We start from the raw sequence: 18,036 nt of genomic DNA on the forward strand, positions 1-18,036 counted from the left end.
ATCTAGCGTTGACTATTCCAAGAGTAAGGTATAAAAATTAACCAAACCCTATTATTACGAGACTAGACGATTGACGGTTAAGAGCATAAGGCTCGGAAACTATAGAAATAAGTAACTAAGGGAAAGAGGGGAAAAAGGGGGAAAAATAAAGAGCATCCACCATTGCATAGATGATGAATAGAGTAAAAAAATGGACGAGCAGGGAGTCGAACCCTGGACTTCTCGCATGCGAAGCGAGCACTCTACCACTGAGTTACACGCCCTTTTAGAGGTGTGGGGAAGCTTTAATAGTTGCTTCCTTGTTAGTGGTTAACCGTTTTGCTAATAAAGCCTATATCCTAGCCTAGATTAGATCATCAGGAGACTGGCCAATGTACATAAATTGAATCTTTTATGATTACATGTAACAAAGACGTTTATGGCACGGGTAGACGGTCATTGTTCACGTCTAACTTCCTGGTCTACATCTATGAGAAGGTTCTAAGAGGTAACTGCTAAGTAACCTAGGTCTACTTTACACCGACCACGATATAAGACAGAGGAATCAATCAAAACGTATATTCATATTCCAAATAAGCTTTGCTCCAGCGCGCATTTGGATATTCGTATCATTACGCGCGCGCCCACCATTCATCGAATCCGTGATAGACATTGCGTTGACCGCCAGCCCAAACATCGTAGCCCATTGCGCTCCGCGCTAAAGCGTTCATTACACAAGCAATAAATATCATATGTATTCTAACCGAGGTCATCCATCCCGTCATGAAACCACGGTCTGGCCGTGTTGCTGTTGCTGTTGTTGTCTCGCCATCGCACCGCGGACGATAAAGTCGCGGTTCTCGATCGTTACGCTCTTGGTCATGTGGTTGACTTTGTACACGCCGACTAGTCGGGCTGCGAGCTCGAACATGTTATTGCGCAGCGAGATGACTACGAATTGTGCGTTCTTTGTCCGCTCCTTGATGTAGTTGGCCACGATGGACACCTAGTTAATATTACTATTAGCAAATATTTCACAAGACTTAATGAGAAGCTGGAAATGTAGGGGGATACTCACATTCCTGAAATCCAGGGCGGCGTCAATCTCATCCATGACATATAGGGGCGTTGGCTTGTAATGGTGCAGCGCAAACACTAGGGCAAGACTAGATAATGTCTTCTCCCCACCACTGAGGTTGCTAATGTTCTTCCAGCTCTTCTTCGGCGGCATGACAGAGAACAGGATGCCTTCGCTGAAGGGATCCAAACTGTCGACGAGCTCCAGCTCAGCATTACCACCCATCGTGATCATCTGGTACATCTCCTTAAGTCGGAGAGAAATGATGCTGAAGCCTTCCATGAAGCCTTCCAGCCTTAACCGGCGCAGGTCGTCGCAACGTTTCTTGGCGGTATCGCGCTGCTGAACGGCACTTGCCAAATCAGAAGACCGAGCTGCATGCTCCTCGACTCTGCGGCGGTACTCCGATAAGACGCTGACATCCACGTTGACATTTTGCGTCTTTTCTTCAAGCGCAGCAATCTCGGCCTTAAGAGTCTCCTTGTCCATATCTTGCAGCTCATCCTCCGTGAAGCGCGGAAGTTCCCCGGGTTGTTGTTCCGGCTCTTCCTCTTGCTCGTCTTCTTCCTGCTGTTCTGGCTGGTCTTGCTGTTCTTCCCCCTCGTCTTCCGCTGTTTCTTCACCTACCTGTCTGGTCGGCTTCTTGGCAGCTGGGGGTCCGCTCAAATCGCTAACGTTCTGGAGGACGAGTTTTCCTAGCTTCTCATCCCAGTAACGCAGACGCTTCTGATTTTCGACGAGTACTTTCTGGTTCTCCTCTAGTTTATTACGCATCTCGATCTCGACCGCGCGCGTTTCGTTGAGTTCAGATGTCTTCTCGTCCAATTCGGATTTTAATGTAGACAGTTCCTTTTTCTTTTTCGCTAGCTCTTCTTCCGCCTCTTCGACACGAGCGTTCAAAGATTCGGACTTGCTACCTTGATTCTCTACTTCTTCTTCTAGCGTCTCAAGGTCTCGTATCGCGGCTTCCAGCTCCTTGGTGGCCTTGGCGTGGTCTTTTTCAAGCTTCGTCTTCGACTTTTCCGCTTTGGCCTTCTTTACCTCAGCGTTCGATGTTTCCTCGTTATGAGAGGCGATCTCTTCCTTGATGGCATCAACTTTTGTGCGCTGAGCACGAAGCTTCTCTCCGCCGACTTCCATGATCTTGTCTTGAAGCTCTTTAATCTCTGCTTCCAAGCCTTCGGTTTCGGCGTGGAGTTTTGACACCTCCTTGTTTAATTTGGAGATCTCCTTTTGCAGCACAGCGACTCTGTTGTCGTCAGACTGTGATGGTTGCTGCTCTTTGCCGAGCTCCTTGATGCGTCGCTGAGAGTCCACGAGGTTTTTCTCGGCGCTTTGAATCTCCAAGCCAATTTTTTGCATCTTGGTATCTAGCTGAGGGATCTGATCTTTCAGATACCTCAAGCGCGACTCGAGCTCTCGTTGGTGATCCTGGAATTCCTGGAACTGCTGCTCAATAGCGTCGCGGTCGTTCTCAAGCTTGGCGACTTGCTCCTTAGACGTATCAGCCACGAGCTTACTCGACATCAAGCCTCTCTTGGCGGTATTTCCACCTCCAGACATAGTACCGATCTTGTCAATAAGTTCTCCATCAAGTGTGACTACCCGCCATCTCGTGGCACCATATGCAATCCGGTTTGCCTGAGCTAGGTCTTTGGCGACAAGAGTATCTTTCAGCGAGTGGTAGAAAGCAGGTCGGAATTTGTCTTCTTTAGCTTTGATCAGGTCGAACAGGCGTGGTGCATTCTCAGGTGTTTGGATAGGCTGTAAACCGTGCGAGCGCAGCCTATCCAAACATATAAAGTTACCACGCCCGAGGTTGGTCTTGCGAAGATACTCGATGCATTGCTGACCGGCCTCCACCGTGTCGGTAACGAAGTTGTCGAGAGATGGGCAGGCCGTAGAGATAGCAACGTCATATTTTTCATCAATCGTACCTAGATTCCCGAGACGGCCGTGAAAGCTATCAATTCGTCCCGATTCTTTCATTCGCATTAGTGCGGTAAGCACATTACCTCGGGTTTGCGTCTGAGAAAGGCTGGATCGCGCTTCTTCTGCCTTTTGCCGAGCATTTGAAACCTTTGCCCGAGCTTTGGGTTCCATTTGGACCAGGCTTTCGAGATCGGCCACGACCTTTTTTGCTTCTTTCTCCAGTTTTGCCTTTTCGGCTTGACACTCCTTAAGTTCTGCCAATTTAGCTTTCCGGCCTTCTTCGATATTAGCAATCTTCGTCTGCATCTCTTCAAGTGCTACAGCGCCAGCATTAGCCTTCTCTTCGAGAATGGCCATTTCGGACTCGGCAACAGCAATGGCAGACTGCTTCTGGTTGATCTTCTCTTTCCAAGGCTCTAGGGATTTTTGCTTGGCCGCAATCTGGTCCGAGAATCCTTGCGTCTTGCCCTTTAAGCTATCTCGTATCGTTGCAAGTTCTGCCTCCTCTTCCTGCATACGCTCCTCAAGAGCGGCGATCTCTTCGACACGCGAAGCAATCTCTTCGGTGCATTGCTCAACAGTTTCCTCGGCTTCCGCTGCAGACTTTTCGGCATTCGCGATCGTCTTCTCGAGTTTCTTCTGCTTGTCAGTCAAGAATTTGCGTTTCTCATCGAACTTGACTCTCTCCTGCTCGAACTTAGAGACCTCCTTGACGAGGGCCTGGACATTCTTTTCCTGAGCCTCAAACTCCTTAGAACCCTTAGCATAGGCTTTTTGCAACTGTTTAATAACCTGCTCGCTGCCTTGATGCTTCTCGAGTTCGGCGTCAAGCTGAGCCTGCATCTGGCTAATTGCCTCCTCAGTCACGCTCACGTTATTATTGCACTCGCTAATGTAAAGCTGATAGAGCGCTGACTGCTTCAGAGTCAAGTCGTTTTCGTCGCGGATAAAGGCCAAAGCTTTATTCTTTTTATCCTCGAGACCGTTCTTCTCCTTTTCAACATGCTGAACACGGCCGCTCTTCTCCATACAAACTTCATTAAGGGTTTCTACTTCCGCTGCTGCCTCTTCGATAGGCGTTTTATATTTGGAGGTGCCAATTATATCTTCTAAATATTCTAGTAGACCGTCCTCGTGCTCATTGCCAGCCTTAGCCTTCATCTGAGCAATTGATTCAACCTCACCTTGCAGGATGAGAAAACGCTTATGGTCGAGATCGATTCCTCGGTCGCGTAGTAGAGTAGTAACTGTTGTGAAATTAGACTCGCCTCCGTTAATGTAGTATTTACTCGAGTTATTCTTGAATGCTTTTCTCGAGATGATAAGTTGAGAATTAGGAATTACTTCCGTTCCGCCCCCGGGCTAAATGTAGAATCAGCATAACATCCCTATGTAATATCACATTATATCAAACTAACCAGGTCCATGACCTCCTGGAAATGAACAGCCACTTCACAGTGATCCAGGTTTGGGTGGGCCGCGGAGTTGTGGATCAAAGCAGATATCTTGCCCTGTCGCATCTTACTTGCCCTAAATCCGAAGACGAAAAGAAGCGAATCGATGACATTCGATTTACCGGAACCGTTGGGTCCTACTACCGAAGAGAAAGAGGAATGGAACGGGCCAACCTCCTGTCTTCCGGCGTAACTCTTGAAGTTGGTCAAGATCAGATATGTGATAACAATACGAGCTCTGGGACCTGTATCTTCAACGACGGGCACTGCCATCTTACGCGACTTTAGAACGATATCCATAGGCCTCTCTAGGATAGTATCCATCGCCCGAATAGGCTTAACCTGGGTGATGGTCTCATCTGGGTCCTGCTGTTGCTGGTTTACGCTCTGGGCGGTGATATCAGCTAGGGGCGTGCCGTGGAGCTCGGATGGTTCCTCAGACTGAGCGGGTGTCGGTATATGAGGCTGACTATCGGGCGTGGCCCCGGGCGTGGGCTCCTTGACGGGTGTGAGCTCCTTGATAACTTTTCGCGGCGCAGCGCTCTTCCGTTTCCTTGGAGTGGCTTTATTAGGGGTTGGCTCTGGGCTGAGTATGGAGGTAGCAGTATGGTCTGGATCAGGGATCTGGCTCTCTTCGATGGATGGCTCTAAGGCGACGCTGGCGGTACTCTTCCTTGGACGGCCTCCGCGCGGTGTCGCAGGCACCGTAGACTTCCTTCTGCTCTGCGTTTGACGGCGCGAAGTCCTAGCGGTTGATGTCTCAGGAGCGAATTCTTCCTCGCTTTCTTCTTCTTTTATTTTTCTAGTAGTATTCGCGACCTCTTCGTCTTCCTCTTCCGATTCAATAATGGCTGTGCGCCGAGCCGCTGCGGCACGACGAGTCGGTCTGGTGGACATTGTTGATCAAATCGAGTTACTCCAGGGGAACGAAGTCGGTTATACTTGGGCCACAAATAATTGAGGTAGGATAGATTTGTCGGCCAGTTGTCGTAGTTGTCGGTAGTGTTGTCGCCGTAGCACGTTTGGTTGCTTAATTGATAATTGATAGCGGGCAGAATAAATTAGGTGCCCGTGTCTCGGGTAGAAAGTAAACAAAAACAACTTGCAGGTTTATCCCCACAAACCCCCACCACAATCGCTAGAGGTACCTAATGTAATCCGTATAATCACCGGAATTAGAGTTATTACTAAGCCGATATCAATCTGAATCAGTAGCGCGTCGTTAGCTTTCTTCCAACAGCTAAACAGCTATCCAAACGCGGTTGTTCCTTAGCATCTTAACCGATGAATTGCCGGCGCATCTGCATTTTACAGTCTTCCAAGGTTCCCTTTTACAGCTCAAGTTATCACGATATCGAATAATTACATGTACAAGAAGATTATATTCTAAGATTAGGTACTTGTTATTCTTCGAGAATTTCCAATTATCAAAAATGCTCGATCCCTCCAAGTTCGACCGCATTTTCGGTTCTCTGGATCCTTTTCCTTATGACCGCAATGTTATCCAACACCTTGAAGCTTCTCGACGAAGTCTTGAGGGTTCCCTGTTTATTGATCGAGTAATGAAAGCTCTGAACTTATCAAAAGGTGTATATTTGTCTTACCTGGCATCCCATATTCTGGTTAGTTGCTAATCTTGATTTCTACGCATAGCTACTAGCCACTACCCTCCCAAAAACGGCGACGCTCTTCGACAATTGTACAGTCAGATATGCGAGACCAAGAACGCTACCATTCACCACAAGCTCTCAGTAGTATTCTATCTACTACTAGACGTTGACGATCGAAATGGGTCTAACCGGGCTGAAACCCACGCTCAGCGTACTAGCATGCCTAAAAATTACAGGATCTTCATGAAGGGATTATGGCACATGGACGCACTACAATTTGATCTCGCATTACAGTATCTTACCCATCCATCGCTCCAACCTGATTTCGTCGACGATATCATCACCGTCCTTGTCCGCAACGCCAAGAACGGCGATTATAGTCTACCTCTCGCCTATTACCATACAGTTCAACCTATTATCCAATCATCTTCGGCCTTAGAACTACTATTCAATGCCCTCGCGCGATCGAGCGTTATTGATGCCTTCCAGTTTTCACGATCACATGCCGAATCCATGCGTCGGCAACTTTTCCAATGCCTTGTCTTATCCGTGTTGGAGTCTGCTCATGACGACGAGTCAGCCGAGAGGGCGCTCGATTTAACTAGCTTACCGTTTGATGCCCAGGAAGAGCAGTGGTTCAGGGAAAGCTTAGAGAGCGGTGAGGGAAAGCGGCTGGCTGTGGCGAAGGATACGCTTCTCATGCGCCGGATTGCTTCCGGTCATGCTGTATTCGGAGGCGAAGCAGGTACTTGGGCCGTTGTTCTAGAGGGTGTTAAGACAGGAAGTGGTGGACGTGCCCAAGCATGACCAAGTGAAAATAGTTGGATTCTAACAATGATTTCGTGAATGTTGGTCACATAGCGCCGGCGTTAGGCTTCTTACTCAACCTTTTATAAGGCATCGAAAAATATTGTTGTAATTTTTAATATCTCTCCTTAGCAGGAAGATCAACTGGGTGTCACTAGACAATGAGCCTTTGTTAGCATACCCAACTACATCGCACGTGCTCGAATCGCATAAAATCGAAACTGCCGGCATTCGAAATTGAAATATCACAGTGATACAAGTAAAATTATGCAAAATTATCTACATCTTAGTGGATGGTTGTAAACTGCCAAATAATATATCGACGGTGATATATTTACAAGAGAGACCAGCAGCTACGTGAAGCGAATTGATAGAGGAAAGGAGAATAGTTCGTCCGCTAGAATGAGATCATAGCCAGACGAGTTGTGCCTCGGGTCCTAGATCCTATTCTATATATATCATAAGCCCCCGAGTAGGAGGTTCAACTAGTAACTAAGTACCTAGAGGTTTTAGATGAGCTAGAACGAGGGGGCGCGAAAAAGAAACATAAGGTCAAGACAATTGTCTTGTCACAACCGGCGAAAGGAAACACGAAGTCGCCGCTAATGGTCACCGCCTATGCCTACCTACGATATTCGTATCCCAGCTTCAACGAGAATTTCCGGTTTCACAGCACCGCCGAATAAATTATGGGCCAGAGCTACAGCATGTCGTAGGAAATACTATATTATTTGGAATCTTACCAATGGCTCATGTCCTTTATGGAATTTGATGGCTTACACGACTGATGCTGACAGCCGCCTTCTATCAGAATTACATGCCACAACCCATTAGGCTCCCGACAGACATAACAACTTCTCAGCTTAGTTGAACTATCCCAAGGAGACGCATTTGGCAGCGATAGAATAACCCCTCATCCATTCATTGTTTCCTCTGAGGCAGATATTGTTCACCGGTTAAAAAGTAAGTCTTACAAGACACGGGACACTCGCGTTTCAGCTCCTCCTTACTGCATTGTATTGACCTATGTGATGTCACATGAATAGAATACTTACGTATCATCAGCTATCATTCCATGATTTCATGTAAATCTTTTACTATATTGCCTCCGATGAGACATTGTGGCTTCTATAGGGGTGGATTATACGGAACAATAGACTGTCGAGATTGGCTGGCAATGCATACCTAGTCATTAAGTCTGCGTCTGCGATCATACCCGAGCTCGCCGAAACCTAGGCTTTTGTAAAGAATAGCTAAGATGAGAAGGCAAGTTCCGACACGTCCTCGTAGAGTAAAAGCATTATTTAAGTCTCGTATATTCGCTCAGATCAGACCCCTCTACAAAGCAATTCGTTCTTCAATCATCTGATACATCGATATATTATAATCTTTAACGCCCTCTAGCAAGATCTTATTACAGTCAGTTCAAAATGGCTGAGTTCGACTACAACTTGTTCCAACAAATCTACTGCCTTTCCATGGCCACCGGCGTCGTCTCGAACAAGGAAGACACGGAGACAAACCTCCAAGCTGCACTAAAGAAAACTCTTGACGATATCCTTCCACGTTTGACAGGCGCTTGGTCAATTTCCTGGGGGCCAAGAGTCTTCAAAGAGAAGCCTGATGAGTCGAAAGGCAGTCCGGACAATGTCTGGTTTGCCGCCATTGATCACACCCAGAAGGTCTGTGCTGTTGCCATTGCAGGTACAACTGCAAAATCAATTCCAGACCTGTGGCAAGATTTCAATGTTGGTGCAGTCGTGGACTTTGAGGACTGGGTTGAATCATGGTCTTCTCAAGGCATTCCTAAACCCAAAGAGGATCACTCGCAGAAAGATCCTTCTCGATCCTATTGTGCAAAGGGAACCTGCGATGGCACGTGGAATGTGTTGAGCAATCCTAGTACAGCAGTCAATAGCGGTCTGCGTGTCGATGAGTACTTGCAGCAGCTTAATTCAGATTACACTATCGTCTTCACAGGTCACAGTCTGGGAGGAGCCCTTGCTCCGACTTCTGCATTGGGATTGGCTCAGTCTAAGATTGGCTGCAGAAATACGGTCAAGGTTTTGCCGTCCGCCGGAGTTTCTCCCGGAAACGACGTTTTCGCCAAGAAATATTCCGAAGTCTTCGCCAAGGACCCTCTATCAAGCAAAGACTACAAGGTCTACAACACAGACTTCTATAACATTTACGACATTGTGCCCCAGGCTTGGTCCACCAATCCTGACCACGACAGAAATCTCAATAATATTCTAAAGATTCTCCAATGTAGCGATGACTTTAAGCCTAAAGCAGAACAATTGGTGTCTGTGGCTCAATTTCTAGCCACAAAGTCACACGTGCCGTATACTCCCCTCCCAGGACAGAGCTTCGTTGGTTGTCCACCGCCTATAGACCCTATCGAAAGCTGGGACCAAGTGGGAGAACATTCCAGTCAGCATCACGTTCTCGCTTATTGGGATGAGCTGGGAATTGCTGAGTTCATGCATATATTTGATGACAAATTCTCGAAGCGGATTGGGGCTCCAAGGGGTCCTGATAATTAAAGCCCCGGAGCCTGACCAACTACTCGACAGGATATACGCCCAGTTCAGTAGCCACTTTGTAGTGATAATTAACTTAGTGAGTATGTTCGGATGGGATCATCAAGAAAGGGGGGGTCACTCTTTATTATAATAGTCTAGTAAAGGCTACATGTCGCTCTTTAACTAGGTAGTCGCCAAATTTAGATACACACACCTTAACCTTCGCCTAAAATGTGAGGCGCATCTCTCGTTTCCAGGATTTCTTGTTTATTAGACCTGTATACCTTCACTAAAACTATATGCAATTTCCCGTCCTGTGGTTACGTTAAACAAATTCTCTTTTCAGCTTAGTCCTTCGCGCAATAATATCGTGACAACTCATGAATATTTCCTCGTTAGTAACGAATAAGAACTGAAATAATTCCCGAGTAAGGAATATTCAATCAGATGATTGATAAAACCAGATACATGGACGGATGAGGGAATATAATAGGAGGAAGGACAGTCGCAAAGGGAGGACCAAAAAAGAATAAGCTATACGTTATCACATAGGATAGACGTAGGGCACATAAATAAAAAATATCAAGCCCAACGGAAGAGGAAGGAATGAGGCAATGATAGCTAGGGTTACTAGCTGATAATAGTAGTAAAGAACAGTAGTAGTTGAATGAAAATTTCTGATAAATTCAGGTGAACTTGTCCCAAACCCGGGATTTGATCCTGGAGCTGCGGTCCCGTAAGCGGGCTTAAGATTCACTCAAGCGTCAGTCGCCGTATTACCATTACACTAGTTTGGGTTGTAAGGCGATGCTTTAAATTTCTTTTATATGCCTTATACCAGTAACTTTTTAGGTAGTCAGGAACGCCATGACATTACTAAACCCTACATATGGGAGGTAATATTCATCCACTACTTCACCTAGAGTCCTAATTGTCTACAGTTCATATAACAGCTCTACTCTGTTTCGATTCAATTCATTTCTATATCGTAGATCAAAGCATAAGGCGTATGCCGTCCCCTTAATTAATGTATAGTGCCCGAGAGGTGTAACCATCTAGGCTTAGTTTGAAGGTAACAACGTCAATATCGAGGTTCAAGGGGTCTTGTTGATCCAGGTGATACTTAGATTAACTACTAACGATATTCTGAGACTATCTAGATAGAAATGCCTCCTTATATAGACTATATCGTCAGTACTAGTGCTGAGGAGCCAGGAGGCACGTTCGGATTCAGGGGTGTCACGTGACCTCACACGTCCTAGATTCTCTACGATCCCATATCCGTGTGCCAAGCCCCTCACGGGCCATTCCTTTAATACCTAGGTTCTTATTCAAACCGCAGGCTTAGTTCGTAACAAGAGGCACGAGGAGCTAAGTTCGGTGCTAATACCCGATCACATGGGGATTCAAATCGTAAGAAGGTACCCAAAAGTCAACAGACAATTTCGAATCGCAAGACTATCACCCGAAACCAAAAGCGTACGAGGAAAGCTAGGATAGAGAGACTTTCATGGGGCGAAAGACCTCCGGACTATTGTAAGCATAGTCATCGGAGGGCCATCCGTGAAAAATAAGATGGAAGATAGGCCAAAAGAACAATCGGAAAGTAATAAGGGCAAGGGCGACGGATCAATCCGCACCTTTAGGATTACCTGATTATAGCACCGCATTTTAAGGGGATGGGATGCATTATTAAAGACTAGACGGTTAAAAGACGTAGGATACGAGGAAAATATCCATTTACCGAGCCAACTTTAAAAAAGTAAAAGTATACCGAAACACGAAAAAGAAACTCCGAATCGGGGAATCGAACCCCGGGCTTGACGGTTCCGTGATTGTTTTAATCTTTGAGAGCGTCAAATGTTAGCCACTACACCAATTCGGATTAAAAATTTGCGTATTTTTTACTCTTATATAGAAAGACTATTCATGACGTAATGTTACCGTGGGGCAGTACTAGGTAACAGGACATTGTCCCACTTTAGTTAAATTCTCTACCAGTGCGCGAAGATTTATGTAGCTTAGATCTTTCAAGTGACTATATCACCTTCGGGAAGAAAGTAAAGTGAGGTTTAAATTGACTTATTCCTTGCTTATTTCTAGTAGTATAAATATCGGGAGTTAAGCAATTGTTATTCATTCCTCCCTTTTTGCTCCTTGTGATATAAAATACTATGACTTCGTTGTGATTATGGCAGGTCTGTTAATCTATCTCTTTTAAGATTGTTAAAATGTTTTAGCAAAGCTATTCTATAAAACTTAAACACTCACGCCTATTATCCATGCGCAGTTTGGCTTTCAAGCTTAAGCTAATGACTATATATCATTAAACTTTCAAGTATTACGCACAGCCAGTATTGGAAAACTAAATAGTTCATACAAAAGCTACTCCATATTAAGATTCGAAGTGTAAACCTTCTTTAAAGGCATTAACAACTAAGGTATAAGTATATAAGATCCAGCCAGCTTTCACGAAAATACGTCTCCAATCTCATAAATCATACTTCAATTAAAAAGCAGCTTATTCGAGCCTCCCTCCTATTCCTATAAGTAAACCCTCCCTAACATACCAAACAACAATTCTTCATATTTGTACCAACAAACGCATCGACTCACCCCCCATCCGTATCTCACTCACCACCCCGGTAGTGACCATCATGCCTGGCCTCTTATTTCGAGTATTCTTTATCGGCGTATCAATAACTCTGGCGCATGGCTTCGCCACTGCGACACGTAGACGCCTGGGAAGACTCCGATTCCGTTTAGGATGGTGGTTAGGTATTCTACCATATAGACAGGGTGGGCATATTGGAGGACGAAATCTTTTTGCCCGATACGTCCCCGTCGGCGTGAATCGACGGGCCCGGGTTATTCAAGATGCTTATGTATTAGGGTTCGGCGTCGGTGACCTAGAACACTGAAGGATCACTACAGAGAGGGAATTTTACATTCACCTTGACGATACTCACCCTTTATTATCACCTGGTATAGAATAGCTCTAAAAAGCTGTATAGTGGCTAATTAGAATATTAAACATTATCTGTTGTGATACCTATATATGCATGGTTAATATTCATTAAATATAAATATGTGTATATTTTATGCGCTGACCCTAGTATAGCAAGCTAGGTATATTTTTTTTCAGTCGCATTCAGTAATGATATAAATAGCATAATGTAACCATGCGAATGAGGCAACCTAATGCCGCAGGAGAGTGGCGCGGCCGCAATCCTTCTAAGCCCTGCGACCCAAGTAATGCTTCAACGTTCGATGAGTCCACTTTCATGCTGATTTGTTATGAGTCTGTTGGAATAAAACCAAAGGAATTTCATATTAACTCATAACTATCCCCTTTAAATTACGATACTGAGCCATCTTATATATAACTCCAACAATCAATATGGCCGATCCGCTGTCAATGGTTGCCAGCGTCATAGGCGTCGCTGGGCTTGCTGTATCTACATCACGAGCCCTTGTTTCGCTTATTCAGGAGATGACCGATGCACCACAGGAGATACTCCATATCCGCCGCGACGTGCAGAACCTTTCCACGGTGCTTGGGTCTCTCCAAGATATCTGCGCTAAATGTGATTTGAAATCGGAGGATTTTGCGCTAGAGAGTAGTTTAACGGAGTGTATTAACCTATGTCGAGACAGCATGCAATCAATCCATATACTTATAGCGCCTCTAAAGGGGTCTGGTAGAAGAAGTCCGATAAGGATGGTTGGTTGGGTGATGCGGAAAGGTGAAATCAAAGCGTTGAGGGAGAGACTTCAGGAGGGTAAAACAAGTTTGAACATCACAATATCAGTAATAAATGGGTTCGTGAGCCTCGATTCTTATCATGACTACCCCATTGTCCAAGCCATACTAAGTCAAGCACAGATTCCTCGAGGGAAAAGGCCAGGATGAGATCAAGAACGATGTCAACAAGGTTTACGAGAAGCTTTCTATTGAGCTTCGTAGCCGAGACAGCGGAAAGAGAGTCCGAAAGAGGATGGAAGATGATGTCGCGAGCGTTTCGGCCTTTGGAGGACGGCGTCAATCCATATCTCAATCAACAGACGCTTCCTTTCCTTTGAACAGGTACTTCGATCAATTACTAGAACCCTCGGAACCTACGTCCCCGCTAGATTATCAATCCAATTCGCAGACATCTAGTGAAGTACTCCTAAGTCCGTTCTCAGCAGAGCCAATCACTTTGCTTGAAGCAGTTAGAGCCAGGAATAGCGATGGGGTTGTCCGTCTCATTTCAAGCGGTTATTCCACGGCTGAGAGAACGCAAGATGGCCAAACAGTGCTTCATTTCTGCGCCATATATAATGATGCGGAGATTGCCCAACTCCTGCTCGACCATGGTGCTGATATCAACGCGCGTGACAATCAGTTACGTTCTCCTCTAAACGTTGCTCTCTCATCCGAAGCATTGACCGTTGCAAACATCCTAGTGCAAAGGGGGTGCTCTCTTACGGGATCCATTGACATGATTTTCCCCTTGACCCAAAGGATAGAAGAGATACCCGGCATTAGACCACTACTTACAACCCTGGCGCCAAAATTCAACAAGTCGGCCTCTGGTCCATACCTTGTCCATCAAGCTCTCGAAACCAATGATCTCCAGAGTCTAGTAATCCTTCTTTCTGCGGGGTTCGACCCAAATATCAGAGACAAATATGGTGAGTGGTGATTACTACATGAAATTTCAACCGAGTTTGAAATAAACTAATATGTATCAGGCCTTCCTCCATTATATCAAGCGATGATGCAACAGCAAAAGGAAGCTGTTCGGTTATTATTAGCCCATGGTGCTAATAAGGATGATTATCTACCACCAGAGACGGAGGATAGGCTTGATGAAAACATTCGCTCTCACCAGAAAATGGCAGCCTTTTTCAACAATGGATATGTCCCGTTAGAAATTGCCGCGAGGGTACTAAGAGACGTTGAGATGACCCGTATTCTGCTGGAAAGCGGAGCTAATATTAATTATGCCTACCCAGGCGACGGTAAGTAATGAGGATGTGCTTCCCCTATGAAGCCTAGATCACTAACATGTTTCAAGGCGGTGTAGTACTAAGTGGCTTGGGCGACGAGGAGTATTTCGAATGTGCCAAGGTTTTAATAGACAGCGGCGCCGACATGCATATCAAAGGTTACAACGGAAGAGACCCCTTTCTCTGGGCGAATGCGTGTTCAAATACGAAACTGGCAGACTATATGCTTTCACACGGAGCTGATGTCAACCATTTCTACTGCGACGATTACCCAACTGCTCTGTTTCTGTGCGCGGATTGGGACTCTAGAGAAAGTGCTGAACTCCTACTAAAACACGGTGCTGATTTGACAATAAGGAATAAGTCAGGACAGACCGCATTGGATATCGCTCGGTCTGCACAACATCACGAAATGGTAACGATACTAGAGCGTGCTGATCAATTGAAGCTTGATAGCGCAAGGCAATGAATATAAGTCTAATATCGGGTCTAAGATGTCTAAAAGAGCAGCGATGGTTCTCTGAAGCAGTTGTTATTGTGAAGAGATGCTACATGTTTATATTTTGAAGCTTGATCGGATAATTAAGCGAAATTGGAAATCCCAAAAAGATATGATTCCCCAGACAACATATAGATGGGACAATACCCAGGATGGAGTCTTGGCTTTAGCAAGCCGTAGCGGGCAATAATAATACTATTCAGAAGTACACGTATCTAAAACCTAGAACTCTTAAAAAAAGTTATCACTTAACTCATTATACCCCAATAACAGAGATTATATTGACACCATATCTATTTAAATACCGCAACCTGATCAGGGACACAAATCACTACATGCATTCCGCCATGTCTGTCTCATTGAGTCTTGACCCAGTCATCTCGTCAACCTGCTCCCTGTGGTTTGCCTGGGACCAATACGAGTTCCTGACGCTATTCTGCAAGCCAGATATACATACACTAAGCAACAGGCTGCTCCCATCATACTTCACGACATTTTTTTAATCGTGGCGCTCCTCGAGTTATAGTCCTCCTTTCTATTACCATCATTTCGTGTGGTGCAATCTTGCGACGTTCTCCTGGAACGATCTTAGCGGACCGGGGTGCATACCCCTGGTACGTTGCAGGTATTTCGACCCAACTAAACCTGATAGATAAATCGGTAGTAATGAAGTTTTGCTACAGGTATCTCGTTTGCCGTAGGGCACCAGTTGTGGGTTCCGTTTATTCTTCCTAGTATTCGAGCTATCCAGGGAGATGCAAAGGAGAAGAATATTTCCGAGCTCGACAGCTGGATTCGTGTCCATATATGGCGAAGCCTTACCGTCGACTTGGCAGCTTGGGTTTGCTGCGTCGTTGCTACTGTCAAAGTTTTATCCAATGAATAAGTTGTAGCTTTCGGAGTGCGATGCTATTGAATGCGAATAACACCATTGTTATTATTGGTAATTAAGATGGATATCTAAGGTCGATATAGTTTAAGTATAGTCCAAATAGGGGTGGCTCAGTTGCTCAGGTAAGGCTGAACAAACATATTTATCTAGCATAAGTGCCCAAAGCAGACCCTAAAGCAGTCGATGAATGCGCAACCAAACAAAAGGCACTTACTTAGTTAATTGCCTGTTCATATAGCCAGGTGCTAGACTGGGAAGAGAGGTGAGAGTAAACTTTTATTAAGACCTAAGCTAATTCTCCGCCGGAATATTCCGATCATTGGTATCTTACTTCGTATCTGAATTTATAGCTTTGCACCAAATAACCTCAATAAGCAAACACTGCGGAAACCAGTTACCAGACACCATTGTCACCGCTCGCCCCAGACTCCCTATGACCAGGCCAACCACAATCTGCGAATAACAATATTTACAAACTTTGCTTTATGCATCTGCTCTATTATAAATCCTATGCCTTATTTCCTCAATGTATCGCATCCTAATGCACTCGGACAGAACCGCCATCATACTCTCCACCTCATTGAACAAAACCCCAAGCATTTCAGGATTATTATAAATATGCCGCGACTAAAAGATGAACCGCGGCCTCCTGAGTACCGATCGTGACATTATCATACGGCCCCTGCCACTGGAAACCATAAAAGTTAGACCCGTTCCGTGCGTTCTCATACGCAGTGACAGCGTTTTGCGTGATGAAAGAGCTATAGGGACGGTCATCCAGCACAGCGTTAAGCTTAGCCAACTCCCGGATGAAGATACCCTTGAACGAGGTGCCATTCGGCTCGCATGCTTTTTCGTCGCTGCAGGGTTCCGTCAGGGTTCCGTCCTTAACCAGTAGCGTGCTGCTGACCGCGGCGTCTGCTATCTGCTGCGCTTCATCGAGATACGAACTATCCCCTGTGGCTTTGTATAGCTCGACAAGGCCGCCTAGGATCACACCTTGGTTATATGTCCACGTTGTCCTTCCGTTGTTGACGCAGGCGGCGTCGTCCGTTAGCCCGTCGTTAACAAGGTTTTCGCTGTTGATCATGCCGCTGTTCTTGAACCATTCCCACTCTTGTAGACTGTGGTTTAGGTACGTCATGTCTCCTGGGACGAGGTTGTGCAGCTTGGCCGTAAGCTCTAGGTAAAGCTCATTGCTAATGGCATTATGATAAGTCCGGCTTGGAATACTCCAAATAAGTCCACCCGAACATGTTGTCGTGTTCCAGTACTTGTACATGTAGGCCTCATCTTCCTGAGCAATCAGTAGGTATTCTTCATCATCTGTGAGCTCGTATAGGCTAGTCATTGCGAGCGCCCACCAGGCCGTATCATCAGTACTGTCAGCGCGGAAGTCGCCATCTCCATCCGGCCACCAGCTGAGAGGTGCCCGCTGGATTTTGACTGTGTTTAGTGCTTGGGGGAGGTATTCGTGAGATCCCGACTTGACCATATATTCTGTGAGAGCCCAAAGAGCGACGCCGCTCTGCCACCAAGACGATCCTGGGTTGTTAGGATCCCAAAGGCCTGTTTTCTCATCGTATAACGCCATCATAGCATCTACCGCTACCTTAGTCGCGTCTGAGGGTATCAATTCCCGCCTAATTACTGCCCCAGAAGCTAGGGGGGATAATGAAAGGCAGCATGCCGCCAATGGTAGTAATGGCAACATATCTATGTACTTGTAGAGTGGTGGTATACTAAGCTCGAACAAATCCTTGATAACCCAAAGATGCTTCACAGCGTGGTATTCGTAAAGAGTTCTTCGTAAATATTTGGAGAAACTGCCGTATAGCCAGTAGAATAGCAGATGGATTACCTCGTTTGAAGCCAAACGCAGGTGCTTTATATATAAATAGTCCACATGCGCATCGTTTATATGAGAAGTTTAAACGCGATGTAAGTTTGGCAGCCCAGTCATATTTTCCCAATGCCGCTGTGGGCTCGGTGGCTTTCCCTCGATCCGATGCAACACTTAAGCGCCGCACGCAATGTCCGTCCCCTATTCAAGATTTGTGCCATGCGAGTCTATTGCCAAGCTTAAATAGTGTTCGTAGTCTGTTGACAGGACGAATACGAAAAAGCCACCCGCCGCGGTCTGTCCCCCCCCTGTCCGCCCTAGGAGATATAAGTACATAGGCACTTATCTGGTGGCATTTGAGTTATCGGGTCTGGGTTGTCCTGCAGGAACATATGATTGGTAGGATCTACTCCGTGTACCTG

The 18,036-nt window shown here is 45.8% G+C and overlaps 7 protein-coding genes and 2 non-coding genes across 9 annotated transcripts; 5 read left to right on the forward strand and 4 right to left on the reverse strand.

The window, feature by feature from the left end:
• Positions 1 to 191: 191 nt before the first annotated feature.
• On the reverse strand, positions 192 to 263 carry F4817DRAFT_t160. The gene has a single exon. It is a non-coding gene; the product is annotated as a tRNA-Ala (tRNA).
• A 366-nt stretch (positions 264 to 629) lies between these two features.
• F4817DRAFT_22099 (RecF/RecN/SMC protein) lies at positions 630 to 5,552 on the reverse strand. Its single transcript, XM_049298820.1, has 3 exons — positions 4,408 to 5,552; positions 1,058 to 4,351; positions 630 to 985 (listed from the first exon to the last, which is right to left on the reverse strand). Exons 1-3 carry the CDS (start codon positions 5,338 to 5,340, stop codon positions 761 to 763), a joined length of 4,452 nt encoding a protein of 1,483 aa, XP_049153677.1. The 5' UTR covers positions 5,341 to 5,552; the 3' UTR covers positions 630 to 760.
• On the forward strand, positions 5,547 to 7,075 carry F4817DRAFT_354387 (nuclear pore complex assembly-domain-containing protein). The gene is made up of 2 exons (XM_049305506.1): positions 5,547 to 6,030; positions 6,097 to 7,075. Exons 1-2 carry the CDS (start codon positions 5,877 to 5,879, stop codon positions 6,858 to 6,860), a joined length of 918 nt encoding a protein of 305 aa, XP_049153678.1. The 5' UTR covers positions 5,547 to 5,876; the 3' UTR covers positions 6,861 to 7,075.
• Positions 7,076 to 8,098: 1,023 nt separating this feature from the next.
• On the forward strand, positions 8,099 to 9,731 carry F4817DRAFT_354388 (Alpha/Beta hydrolase protein). Its single transcript, XM_049305507.1, has one exon. The coding sequence runs from the start codon at positions 8,291 to 8,293 to the stop codon at positions 9,404 to 9,406; it is 1,116 nt and encodes a 371-aa protein (XP_049153679.1). The 5' UTR covers positions 8,099 to 8,290; the 3' UTR covers positions 9,407 to 9,731.
• A 1,446-nt stretch (positions 9,732 to 11,177) lies between these two features.
• On the reverse strand, positions 11,178 to 11,270 carry F4817DRAFT_t159. Its single transcript has one exon. It is a non-coding gene; the product is annotated as a tRNA-Glu (tRNA).
• Positions 11,271 to 11,914: 644 nt separating this feature from the next.
• F4817DRAFT_354389 (uncharacterized protein) lies at positions 11,915 to 12,438 on the forward strand. Its single transcript, XM_049305508.1, has one exon. It carries the CDS (start codon positions 12,043 to 12,045, stop codon positions 12,304 to 12,306), a length of 264 nt encoding a protein of 87 aa, XP_049153680.1. The 5' UTR covers positions 11,915 to 12,042; the 3' UTR covers positions 12,307 to 12,438.
• A 186-nt stretch (positions 12,439 to 12,624) lies between these two features.
• Positions 12,625 to 15,135, forward strand: F4817DRAFT_22127 (ankyrin). Its single transcript, XM_049298822.1, has 4 exons — positions 12,625 to 13,207; positions 13,272 to 14,062; positions 14,123 to 14,392; positions 14,449 to 15,135. Exons 1-4 carry the CDS (start codon positions 12,786 to 12,788, stop codon positions 14,847 to 14,849), a joined length of 1,884 nt encoding a protein of 627 aa, XP_049153681.1. The 5' UTR covers positions 12,625 to 12,785; the 3' UTR covers positions 14,850 to 15,135.
• An 8-nt stretch (positions 15,136 to 15,143) lies between these two features.
• Positions 15,144 to 15,415, forward strand: F4817DRAFT_354391 (uncharacterized protein). Its single transcript, XM_049305509.1, has one exon. The coding sequence runs from the start codon at positions 15,215 to 15,217 to the stop codon at positions 15,380 to 15,382; it is 168 nt and encodes a 55-aa protein (XP_049153682.1). The 5' UTR covers positions 15,144 to 15,214; the 3' UTR covers positions 15,383 to 15,415.
• Positions 15,416 to 16,029: 614 nt separating this feature from the next.
• Positions 16,030 to 17,720, reverse strand: F4817DRAFT_22134 (glycoside hydrolase family 76 protein). The gene has a single exon (XM_049298823.1). It carries the CDS (start codon positions 17,483 to 17,485, stop codon positions 16,382 to 16,384), a length of 1,104 nt encoding a protein of 367 aa, XP_049153683.1. The 5' UTR covers positions 17,486 to 17,720; the 3' UTR covers positions 16,030 to 16,381.
• Positions 17,721 to 18,036: the final 316 nt, after the last annotated feature.

This window comes from Daldinia loculata, assembly GCF_022478755.1.
Source record: "Daldinia loculata strain CBS 113971 unplaced genomic scaffold F4817scaffold_108, whole genome shotgun sequence".
Taxonomy (NCBI): Eukaryota; Fungi; Ascomycota; class Sordariomycetes; order Xylariales; family Hypoxylaceae; genus Daldinia; species Daldinia loculata.

Bases quoted from the DNA above. Each gene is read 5' to 3' on its own strand.
- F4817DRAFT_354387 (XM_049305506.1), top strand. From the start codon at position 5,877: ATGCTCGATCCCTCCAAGTTCGACCGCATTTTCGGTTCTCTGGATCCT. The intron at 6,031-6,096 runs GTGTATATTTGT...TTCTACGCATAG, and splicing joins AGCTCTGAACTTATCAAAAG to CTACTAGCCACTACCCTCCC.
- F4817DRAFT_354388 (XM_049305507.1), top strand. From the start codon at position 8,291: ATGGCTGAGTTCGACTACAACTTGTTCCAACAAATCTACTGCCTTTCC.
- F4817DRAFT_354389 (XM_049305508.1), top strand. From the start codon at position 12,043: ATGCCTGGCCTCTTATTTCGAGTATTCTTTATCGGCGTATCAATAACT.
- F4817DRAFT_22099 (XM_049298820.1), bottom strand. From the start codon at position 5,340: ATGTCCACCAGACCGACTCGTCGTGCCGCAGCGGCTCGGCGCACAGCC. The intron at 4,352-4,407 runs GTTAGTTTGATA...TTCTACATTTAG, and splicing joins TCCAGGAGGTCATGGACCTG to CCCGGGGGCGGAACGGAAGT. The intron at 986-1,057 runs GTGAGTATCCCC...AATATTAACTAG, and splicing joins CCGCCCTGGATTTCAGGAAT to GTGTCCATCGTGGCCAACTA.
- F4817DRAFT_22134 (XM_049298823.1), bottom strand. From the start codon at position 17,485: ATGTTGCCATTACTACCATTGGCGGCATGCTGCCTTTCATTATCCCCC.
- F4817DRAFT_354391 (XM_049305509.1), top strand. From the start codon at position 15,215: ATGCATTCCGCCATGTCTGTCTCATTGAGTCTTGACCCAGTCATCTCG.
- F4817DRAFT_22127 (XM_049298822.1), top strand. From the start codon at position 12,786: ATGGCCGATCCGCTGTCAATGGTTGCCAGCGTCATAGGCGTCGCTGGG. The intron at 14,063-14,122 runs GTGAGTGGTGAT...AATATGTATCAG, and splicing joins AAATATCAGAGACAAATATG to GCCTTCCTCCATTATATCAA. The intron at 14,393-14,448 runs GTAAGTAATGAG...ACATGTTTCAAG, and splicing joins TTATGCCTACCCAGGCGACG to GCGGTGTAGTACTAAGTGGC.